Genomic DNA, 10,484 nt, shown 5'->3' with positions numbered 1-10,484 from the left:
AGAGCTGTGCTGGGCCCTGCCCTGGCAGGAGGGACCCACCTTCAGTCCAGGCCACAGAGCAGGGCGGGTCCCTTCAGGGACACAGGGCCTTGCTGTGGGTGGTGGCAGCATCTGCACAGCAGCAAGCTGGTAATGCAGCTGTGCCAGGGACATTGGGCAAGGGCATGGAGATGTGAAATGTGTGGTGCAGGTGTCCCTGAGGGAGGTGTTTGGCCTTTCTTGTGAAGCTGCAGAGGGGCACCTATTGAGAGAGGAGATGGCTGAGGTCCCAGCTGCAGCTGGCTCACAGGGACCCTCCTGCACAGCGGGAGATTCTCACTGTGCTCAAAGATTCCCTCTGAAGCCTAAGAGGGGAGCTTGTCAGAAGTCCCGAAAAATATCTGGGGAAAGGTCTTAGGTTAGTTGTTGAGACTAGGTACAAATCTCCAGCGGGAAAAGAGCCTCTCCAGTAGGCTGGGTGTTTTGGGGTGTCTTAGTTCTTCCTAGAATAAAGATTACCAATTGAATGCAATTTCAGTTTTTATTCTAGATGTGTAAAAATGTTCCAAGATTTTCTGAATTCTAAAACTACTCTAAAAAATCCTGAACTACTATGGAAATAAGTAAAAAAATATTTGTAGATTTCTTTCTACAAAAAAATATCTCTAAATATTTCTAAAAGTTTCATATTTCTATGAATGAAAATCAAAGACAAAAGCGGGTTGCCTTTTCAGAATTCTAAAACTAATTTGAAAAATACTAAACAACTGTGGAAATTGGGAAGAAATATTTGGGGTTTACTTTCTATCAATAATAATTCTAAAGAGTTCTAAAAATTTCTAATCTCTACAAATGAAAAACATAGACAACATGGTGCCCCATGCCCGGCTGCTGCCTGCCCAGCCAAGGCTGTGGCCAGCCAAGCAGCTGTGCCAGTGCTGGTGGTACCAGCCAGAGCCCAGAGCAGAAGCCCAAAGGTGTTGCTCAAGCCCTTCCCTGGCAGGAGGGGCCCACATTCAGGCCTGGCCAGGCACCAGGGCCAGCACCTGCAGGGACAGAGGGTCCTGTTCTGGGTGGTGGCGGCACAGCAATAAGCTGATAATGGAGCTGTGGCAGGGACAACGGACACTGGCTTGCAGATGGAGGATGACAGGTGCAGGTCTCCCAGACTAACGTGTTTGGCAGGACATGTGGAGGTGCAGAGGTGCTCCTGTGGAGAGAGGAGGTGGCTGAGGCCCCCAGCTGCCGCTGGCACGCAGGGACCCTCCTGCACAGCAGGGCCCAGAGCGGCCAAGGCTCCCCAGCACGGCTGGAGCTGCTGGCACAGCTTGGCCCAGCTGGACAGCTGCCCCTCAAGGCCCCGGCGAGCAGGGGATGGCTCTGGGCAGGGTCCCAGAGCGCCTCTGCCTTTCAAGGGCAATCTCGTCCCCGCTCTTTCTCCTGCCCACCTTGCTTTGCCTCTGCCCGCTGCTCCTGGGGCTGCTCTTGGCCAGGCAGCCTCAGTGGGAGCCAGCACTGGCTGCAGCCTCAGCGGGCTCCCCAGGACAAGGCCCAGCAATTAAGAGGCCAATTAAAAGCCTGGGCAGCAGCAGAACTTTTGGCAGAGTTATTTGGACAACCACTGACTAGCTACAGGTCCACAGCAGACTCACTGGGAATGTTTCTATTCTACAATAGACTTTCAAAAGAAGCTGTTTGAGGGAAAGATGAACAAAACACTCACCGTTTTGTCTTCCAGCAATACCAGATTCCAACACCACATAAAACGAGTACATGCACCAAACAAATCAGGCCTGCCATTACTTCTGGCCAACAGCGTGTTCCCTGACAGAAACCTCTTCTGATACCCTTCTGGGAATTGGGAACACGTGTTGTGGTGCTGGCTGCATCTGTAGGAGCAATGGGCAGTGAGAGCCTGTGCTGTGCTGTGCTGCTGAGCTGGCAGCACGGTGGGTATGTCCAGGATGTTCTCGGTTTCCCCCAGAGCTGGGGCCTGCAGGCACCTTGTTGGCCCTTGGCACAGGCTGTGCCACCCAACAAAGACCAGAAGGCCGGGAGCAGAGCCCGGGGGACAGCACAGCTGCTTGGGCAGTGGCTCCTTCCAGGGACACGGGCCAAACCCATCCCTGAGCAGCCACTGCCACCCCTGAGCCTCCCTTCTCCATGACATCTCCCCCAGCCCAAGGGGACAGAGCCAGGCCCTGTCAGGGGCCAGTGCAGCCCCTGCCCAGTTGGGAGCCAGGGCTGGCTGTGGCCCTGGGCTCGTGGCAGGGCTCCCGCTCGGGGCTGCTCCTGTGCCTCGGGCCTCTGGGCGCTCACGGCTACCTCTGGGAGCAGCTGCACTGGGATAGATGTTGGTGCATGAGTCCCATTTCCCAGGAGCTGGAAACGAGCTCCAGAGGCCTGGAAGCCGAGGTGCCTCCAGCTTTGGCTGCTGCTGGGTCATGCAAGGGCCAGCCCTAGGGGAAGAGCTGCTGGCACACAGCCCCGCCAAGGGCTGAGCCCAGCACAGCAATTACCTCCTGTGTCTGGGCCTGTGCCTGGCATCGCCTTCTTTCCTGCCAATGAGCCACTGCTTCCTCTGGGAAACGTCTCCACCTGCATGGTCTTTTGGTCCATCCCTTGAGAAAGGAAGAGGCACAGCTGAATCAGATGGAGAAGTTCTTGATTTGGGTGCTGGCATTTTCAGGACCTCATGCTTGTCAAATATGGGGATAAGGTTCAAAAAATGCCTTGGCTTTTGGGCCAGGGCCAGGGCCCTCCCTCCTCCAAAAAGCTGCCAATTCTGAGCAGTAGTGAGGGGATTGTGCAGGGTGAGGGCACACACGTGCACGGCTCTGTCCTGACACCTGCAGCGATGCTGTCCTGGCTGAGCTTTGGGCTCTGAGCTGGCAGCTCTCTCAGGGGGAAAGGCCTTCACCTACCCTCGCCACCTCCCAGAGCCTCAGTCCTGGACGTGGGTTGGGAAGCCAGATCACCTTCAGCAAGAGGCTTGGCTGCAAGGAAAGGCAGGACAGAAGAGCTCCCGTGGCTCTGTAGGAGATCCTCAGGCTCCCTGGGGCTGGCAAAGGAGCTGCACAAGGCACAGCCCTGAGCCCAGCCCCTTCCCTCTCTGCTCCTCTCCGTGGCTGCACAGAGCACATGGAAGGAGACACTGGCATTGCACATGGGAAGAAGATTGACAGCTAAATGCTCCTTCCTCCCACTGACAGCGATGCTGGGGGATCACTCAGGGCTCCAGAAGGGAGCAGGGCAAGGCTTCCAGAATCCTTCAGCCCTGAGATTATGTTAAGGGATATGGCACATGAGTGAGCTCTTGCCACCTTGACATTATTCCATCAGGAAAAGCACATTGAGAACTTGCCTCGAGCATTCTCCAAGTCTTGCCAGCTGTCATCTAGCTGGACTTCCAGATAATCCATGTCCTGATCCCAGTCTAGAAGCCAGTACAGATCAGAGCCACGTCCATGGTGCGCTGGGATCCACTTCTGCCTTGGGGTAGTGGGCACTGCAAGGGGTTTGGGTTAGATCGTGAGTACCAGATGTCGATGGACATGGCCAAAGCTGCAGAGGGGCCTGGGGAGCTCTGGGCTGGCTCTGGTCACTCTCCACCCTCTTTGCAGGCCCTGTGCAACATCCCTGGTGGGGGGTGACAGGGCCAGAGCAGGGGTCCTGGCTGTTGAGTCTCAGGAGAAGGCTGAGGGACATGGACCCACCTTGTCCTCCCTGCAGCATTTCCTTCAGCATTTGCCTCATGGGTTTTGATGGCACATGGGGTTTCTGGTGTCCTGCAGCTTTGTTCTTTCCACTTGGAGGACCTTAAGAGAAAACAGTTCCCCTTTGCAGGAATGGATCCCAGAAAACCAGTGCTCAGCCTGTGGGGTCAGGAGGGACACACCACTCACCCCTGCGATGGGAGCCGGGCTTGCGTACAGTTACCAACCCAGGAGCTGGGAAAGTCCTCCCTGCAGGCACACCTGTAACTCAACAGCCACAGAAGCTTCTGTCACCTCTGCTCATCTGCACAGGCAGCACTGAGCCATGGGAGAGGTGAGGGGAACGCGATGGGCGAGGGCACACACGTGTATGTCTCTGTCCTGACACCTGCAGTGGTGCCAGGACATTGAAACTGCTTATTCTGCCAGGAAAGGACCATTGAGAACGTACCTCCAGCATTTCTCAAGTGTTTCAAGCTGTCATCCAGCAGGGCCTCTGGATAATGCAAGTTGTGATTCCAATCTAGAAGGGAGCCCAGATCAGAACCCTGCCATGGTGTGCTGAGATCCCCTTCTACTTTTGACAACTGGGCACTGCAGGGGTGTCAGGTAAGACCCTGGGTGCCAAATGTTAGAGGACAATGGCCAAAGCTGCACAGGGGCCAGAGGACCTCTGGGTTGGTGTCTGGTCACTCTCCAAGCTCTTTGCAAGCCCTGTGCAACATCCCTGGAAGAGGTGGCTGGAGCAGCCCAAGGCCCACTGGGGCTCTCTCACGGCTACAGCTGAAAGTCTTGCTAAAGCAATGGGGAAAAACTGCAGCAGGCAGTTGCACAACTATCCCTCCGTCACTCCTGCCCTCTCTCCCTCCCTTCCTGCCTTCCTCTCTGTCTCCATCCCTCTTTTCCCTGGGACAGCTCCCCCAGCCCAAGGGGGCAGAGTCAGGCCCTCTCAGGACACACTGGAGGCTTGGCCTCCCCCTCTGCCCATTCCCCACCATGGGCACCCCTTTGCAGCCCCTGCCAGGTTTTGGGACGTGTCTCCCATGGATGGACCCCAGCAGGACTGCTCAGAAGCCGAGTGCCCTGAGCCTGCTGGGGATAATTCCTCTGGGCTGTGCCGGTCTTGGCCGGGCTGTGCCTGCACTGCCAAGCAGCAGAGATGGCAGCTCAAGCCTCAGCAGGGCTCAGGCCCAGAGGCACAGCAATTACCTCCTGTGACTGTGCCTGGCATGGCCTCCCTTCCTGCAGCAGAGGCTGCCCATGGGCCACTGCTTCCTCCGGGAAACGCCGCCTTGAGCACAGCCGCTCTGTCCACTTCTGCAGAAAGGGGCAGCTGGATCAGATGGAACCATTCCCCACTGGGGAAACTTCAGGAGGCAATGCTTGTCAAAGGCATGGTTAAGGATTAAGAATCCCTGAAAATTTTTTGGCATTGGCCAGGGCCTACACTATCAAAACAGCTGCCCTTTCTTATCTACCTGGGGACCGAGAAATTGCAGGGGATCTCAGTGTGAGCATGACCCCTGCTGCACTTTGGGCTCCCTGCCTGCTGATGCCAAATGCCTTTCTGCAGAGGCTGGGGAGAAGCTGCAGCCAGGCCAGGCTGGGAAACAGCCCTGCAGGCCATGAAAGCAACAGTGGGGCAGCGAGGCTGCCATGGATCCTCTTCCCACTGTGCAAAGAAAGCCCCTGGCTGCTGAGTCTAAGGAGAAGGCTGAGGGACATGGACCCACCTTGTCCTCCCTGCAGCATTTCCTTCAGCATTTGCGGAGTGATTTTGGATGGCACATGGGGTTTCTGGTGTCCTGTAGCTTTGTTCTTTCCACTTGGAGGACCTTAAGTGAAAACAGTTCCCCTTTGCAGGAATGGATCCCAGAAAACCAGTGCTCAGCCTGTGGGGTCAGGAGGGACACACCACTCACCCCTGCGATGGGAGCCGGGCTTGCGTACAGTTACCAACCCAGGAGCTGGGAAAGTCCTTGCTGCAGACACACCTGTAACTCAACAGCCACAGAAGCTTCTGTCATCTCTGCTCATCTGCACAGGCAGCACTGAGCCATGGGAGAGGTGAGGGGATAGCACAGGACGGGGGCACACACGTGCACGGCTCTGTCCTGACACCTGCAGCGATGCTGCCCTGGCTGAGCTTTGGGCTCTGAGCTGGCAGCTCTCCCAGGGGGAAAGGCCTTCACCTACCCTCGCCATCTCCCAGAGCCTCAGTCCTGGACGTGGGTTGGGAAGCCAGATCACCTTCACCAGGAGGCTTGGCTGCAAGGAAAGGCAGGACAGAAGAGCTCCTGTGGATCTGTAGGAGATCCTCAGGCTCCCTGGGCCAGGCAAAGGAGCTGCACAAGGCAAAGCCCTGGGCACAGCCCCTTCCCTCTCTGCTCCTCTCCGTGGCTGCACAGAGCACATGGAAGGAGACACTGGCATTGCACACAGTTAGAAGATTGACAGCTAAATGCTCCTTCCTCCCACTGACAGCGATGCTGTGGGATTACTCGAGGCTCCAGAAGGGATCAGGGAAAAATTTCCAGAATCCTTCAACCCTCACACGACCTTAACGCAAACGGCACTTAAGTGAGCACTTTCCACCTTGACAGATTATTCTGTCAGTACAAGTGGCAATTCAGAACTTACCTCCAGCATTCTCCAAGATTTTCAAAGTCTCATTCACCAGCGATCCCAAATAATTCAAGTCATGTTCCCAATCTAGAAGGAAGCACATATCAGAACCATGTCCATGGTGCGCTGGGATCCCCTTCTTCCTTAGGGAACTGGGCACTGCGAGGGGTTTGGGTAAGGCTGTGGGAGCCAGATGTCAATGGACATGGCCAAAGCTGCAGAGGGGCCTGGGGAGCTCTGGGCTGGCTCTGGTCACTCTCCACCCTCTTTGCAGGCCCTGTGCAACATCCCTGGGGAGGCAGCAGGACCAGCCCAGGGCCCCTGGGGACTCTCTCCCTCCCACAGAGGAAACCCTCCCTAAAGCCCTGTGGAAAACCATCCCCAACTCTTCCCAGGAGAAGGAAGTGCTGTCCCAGGAAAGGGAAGCCAGGCTGCGGGCTCACCTGCTCCCTGTGCTCGCTGCGGAGCAGCCTGGGCAGCCCTGTCAGGCAGGGCCACTGTCAGGAGGAGCAGGAGGAGGAGGCGCAGAGCAAAGGCCATGATGCCTTGCCCTCTGCCAGTCCTGCAGCTCTTGCTGCCACCACTGTCCTGACACCGCTGTCCCAATGTCAGCACCGCTGCTGCCGCCGCCGCTGCTGCCGCAACAGTCGTGGTCAAGGACTGACTGCTCGGTCCTCGTGGTGCTGTGCAACCACGGGGCTCTGGGACCTCTGTGACCTCAGAGCCTGCTGTCACCTCAGCCTGCTGTCACCCCACAGGCTGCTGTGACCTCATGGCCAGGGTGGAATTGTGTGGGGAGTGGGATCTGCCTTCTTCACCAGGGAGCTCATCCTGCCCAGCAGCTCTGTCCAAGGGCTATGACAGGGTCCCAGCCCAGCTGATCTCACAGGCTGGGGGATGAAGGGATGGAGAGCAGCCCTGCTGAGAAGGACTTGTGGCTGCTGCAAGGAGAGAGGCTGGACATGAGCCAGCCATGTGCCTCCAAAGGAGGCTGCCCAGCAGCTTGAAGGAGGTGATTCCACCACCCCTCTGCTCTGGTGTGAGCCCACCTGGAGTATTGCATCCACCTCTGGGTGCCCAGCACAGAAAGGACATGGTCCTGTTGGAGCTAGTCCAGAGGAGGGACAGAATGCTCTGAGGGCTGGAGCCCCTCTGCTTTGGAGACAGGCTGGGATAGCTGGGCGTGTTCAGCCTGGAAGAGGGAAGGCTCCACGCAGACCTGATTGCTACCTTTCAGTACTTTAAGGGAGCTTTTAGAAAAGACAGGACAGAAGTTTTAGTAGGGCCTGTTGTGACAAGACTGAGGGGGAATGTTTTCAATCTAAAAGACAGTAGATTCAGACTAGACCTAATGAAGATGTTTTTTACACTGTGGGTTTTGAAACCCTGGCACAGGTTGCCCAGAGAGGTGGGCATCCATCCCTGCTGACATTCAAGCCCATGCTCTGAGCAACCTGATCCAAAGGTGTCCCTGCTCACTGCAGGGCACTGCACTAGATGGCCTTTAAATGTCCCTTCCAAGCCAAGCCATTCTGTGCTGCTGTGCACCAGCAGAGCAGTGCTGGAATAATGCTGGGGTGATGGTGCTGGCACCTGTGTTTTGGTAGTTGTGCCATTTAGCTGTTGGCCAAGAGAGGATTGATGGGCTGCACAGTGAAGTCTGCAGAGAACAGTGTGCTCAAGGAGAAACAGGAGAGGAACAGGGCTTCCAGCTCAGATAAATGCCAGCATTTTGCTCCCATTTCTTGTTAAGAAATAAAGCAATGTTCTGAAGATCCCTTCAGTGTGGGTGCACTATTGGCTGTATCAGTGCTTGTGTTCTGTAAAACAGGTGAGTTGTTACAGCTTCTTGCCCCATTTACCACTGGATAAAACCCAAATACTGCATTGCTCCATGTCTCCTTTCTTCCAAGTAAAGGCAGATTTTGTTCATTCTTCAGTGAGACATATTCATCTGTTGACAAGCAAATTCTTCTTGCCATTCACACAATGTTGATTTGCTCTAATCAGATTGTGATTAAGACTTACCTCTCACTCTAATTAAGGCTGATGGATTGTGAGGCAAAGTGTTGCATCATTTGCCCTGGAGAGAGTTTTTCTCTAATTCAATGACATTTGAAGACAGCTGTAGCCTACCATACTTATGGCATTAGTCTTTGTTATAAATGCAACGGCAGATTAAAGATAAGAAAAGATAAATTTATTATAAATTAACAAAACAGCAAAACAGCGAGGAAAAACCACAATAAATGAACAGCGCAGCGCTGGGTGGACAGGGTCTATACGCAAGGTATAGGTGTTCCCAAATCCACGTCTGAGGGTTCTTTGGCCTGGGTTTTTATAGGGATTTTATGTCCCCAGGCTAGAATTCCCATCAGTTTCCATTCACCAAGTGTCCCTGATTGTCGGGTGAATGGATTTCCTGGCCTAGAAAATTGAGTCAGTAAGTGTCCGGGCAGAGTCTCCTCAAATGCAAAGTGAGTCTGTATGTATTTTAACATATTTCATCACAGCAGAGTCGAGGGATCCGGGCTAGTGCCGATGGATATCTCGGAGGAGTTGTTTCTTCTTTGTCGTTCTTGATTGAGTTACTCTAGCATAGGTTTGGCGGGTGTGGTGTTCAATTCTGGCAACGACCATTTTCCTGAGGCTCGTCCCTTTTGTTTCGCTTGATGGTCTCCGGGCCGAAATCGGCCGGGCGTTGCCTAGGTCCGGAGGTAGACTTTCAGGCTAGTTCTTTTGTTTCTATGATGGTCTTCGTCCTGTTCTTTCCTCCGAGTTGATGTGCCTGCTGAGGTTTGTTATCTGGGGGGGGGTTCTTTTGCAATCTGTAACTTTGGAAGAGGAATTCTACCTCGACCTGGAGGAGAATTCCTCATTCCATATTTTCATCAGTTATAACTACACATACTTTATTTAAACCTTTTCTTTCGAATTTTTATTCATCTAATTCTTTATTACAGTCTCCAACTCTGTCCTTTTCTCTCACCCAAGGAGAGGATCAAGGTCTGCAGGTCTCATCTGTGCACCAAAAGAGTTAATATCTCACCCAGACCTGCAGATGCTCATGATGGTTTCTGCCGGGCAGTGGCCGAAGCAGTCACAGTGATGGATTTCAGGCAGCGCTGGGGCTGTGCCAAGATCTCAGGGGGCCCAGCCAGAACAGTCGTGGCTGTTCTGCCCACATGGCTGGTCCCAGGCCCTTGCTCCCTTCAATTCCAGCTGCGGGCCGATGGCTTCCCCTCCCTGTGCCCGGCAGCCGCTGGGGCCGCGCGGGCCGTGGTGAAGGGGCCTGGCCCAGCCCAGAGCCGCTCCCGGGGCCTGGCGGAGCCCGGCTCGGTGCAGGCCAGGCTGGAGCAGGGCCGGCCTGACCAGCACCCAGTTAACTCTTCACAGCTGGAAACAACAGAGAGCTTTCCTGGGCTTGCCTGCCTTTAAAATGTGGATTTCACAGAGGAAGACTCAGCTTCAAAATTATTTAATAGCTTGACAATTCTCGGAGCCAGCCAGCTATTGGTTTTGCTAAGCACAGAGAAAACTCTTAGCAGCCCCCTCCTAGAATAAACATTTGCACGGGTGGCTTCTTTCCTCCTCAACAAATATCAACTAATATAAAACCAGCACAGACACTCAGGGTGAAGCAGGAAGCAATTTTGAAGCAATTGTTTTAAAGCAATTGTTTTAAATCAATTATTAAGCACAGATTGATGTCACTCCCCCAGACCACAGTGACTCCGCCACCTCCCCTCTGGCCAGCCCATTCCAATTCCCAATAAGCCTTTCTGGGAAGAACTCCTTCCTACTGTCCAGCCTAAACCTGCCCTGGTGCAGCTTAAAGCTGTGTCTCCTTGTCCTGCCCTCCAGCAGATCCACACTTGCAGCCAGCTTGGTGTCATCTGCAATTTGTGAGTGCTGGACTCGACCCCCTCAGCCAGACCCTCAGTGAAGATATTAACCAGGCCTGGGCCCAGCACAGATCCCTGGGGATACCACCAGGGACTGGACACCAGCTGGAAGCAGCACCATCCCCACCACTCTCTGGGCCCGGCCTCCGGCCAGTTCTGCAGCCAGCAAAGAGTGCTCCTGTCCAAGCCGTGGGCTGCAGCTTTTCCAGGGAATGCTGTGGCTCTCCGTGTCCAAGGCCTTGCTCAAGTCCAGCTCGAC

At 54.6% G+C, this 10,484-nt stretch overlaps 1 protein-coding gene across 1 annotated transcript; it reads right to left on the bottom strand.

Annotated features, from left to right (window-relative positions):
• Positions 1–506: 506 nt before the first annotated feature.
• Positions 507–9,596, bottom strand: LOC147645590 (uncharacterized). Its single transcript, XM_086874445.1, has 14 exons — positions 6,764–9,596; positions 6,336–6,407; positions 5,892–5,963; positions 5,618–5,689; positions 5,429–5,530; positions 4,905–5,012; positions 4,147–4,218; positions 3,885–3,956; positions 3,696–3,797; positions 3,344–3,487; positions 2,904–2,975; positions 2,499–2,600; positions 1,703–1,868; positions 507–1,189 (listed from the first exon to the last, which is right to left on the bottom strand). The coding sequence occupies exons 1-14, from the start codon at positions 6,858–6,860 to the stop codon at positions 964–966; spliced, it is 1,479 nt and encodes a 492-aa protein (XP_086730571.1). The 5' UTR covers positions 6,861–9,596; the 3' UTR covers positions 507–963.
• Positions 9,597–10,484: the final 888 nt, after the last annotated feature.

The sequence above is a fragment of the Cyanistes caeruleus genome, unplaced genomic scaffold (genome assembly GCF_971803275.1).
Source record: "Cyanistes caeruleus unplaced genomic scaffold, bCyaCae1.hap1.1 HAP1_SCAFFOLD_222, whole genome shotgun sequence".
Lineage (NCBI taxonomy): Eukaryota > Metazoa > Chordata > Aves > Passeriformes > Paridae > Cyanistes > Cyanistes caeruleus.
Note: the sequence above shows the minus strand (reverse complement) of the source record. Positions and strands in the feature narration are given on the sequence as shown.

Bases quoted from the DNA above. Each gene is read 5' to 3' on its own strand.
- LOC147645590 (XM_086874445.1), bottom strand. From the start codon at position 6,860: ATGGCCTTTGCTCTGCGCCTCCTCCTCCTGCTCCTCCTGACAGTGGCC. The intron at 5,013-5,428 runs GTGGGTCCATGT...CCCTTTCTGCAG, and splicing joins AATGCTGCAGGGAGGACAAG to AAGTGGACAGAGCGGCTGTG. The intron at 3,488-3,695 runs GTGGGTCCATGT...AACCCCTTGCAG, and splicing joins AATGCTGCAGGGAGGACAAG to TGCCCACTACCCCAAGGCAG.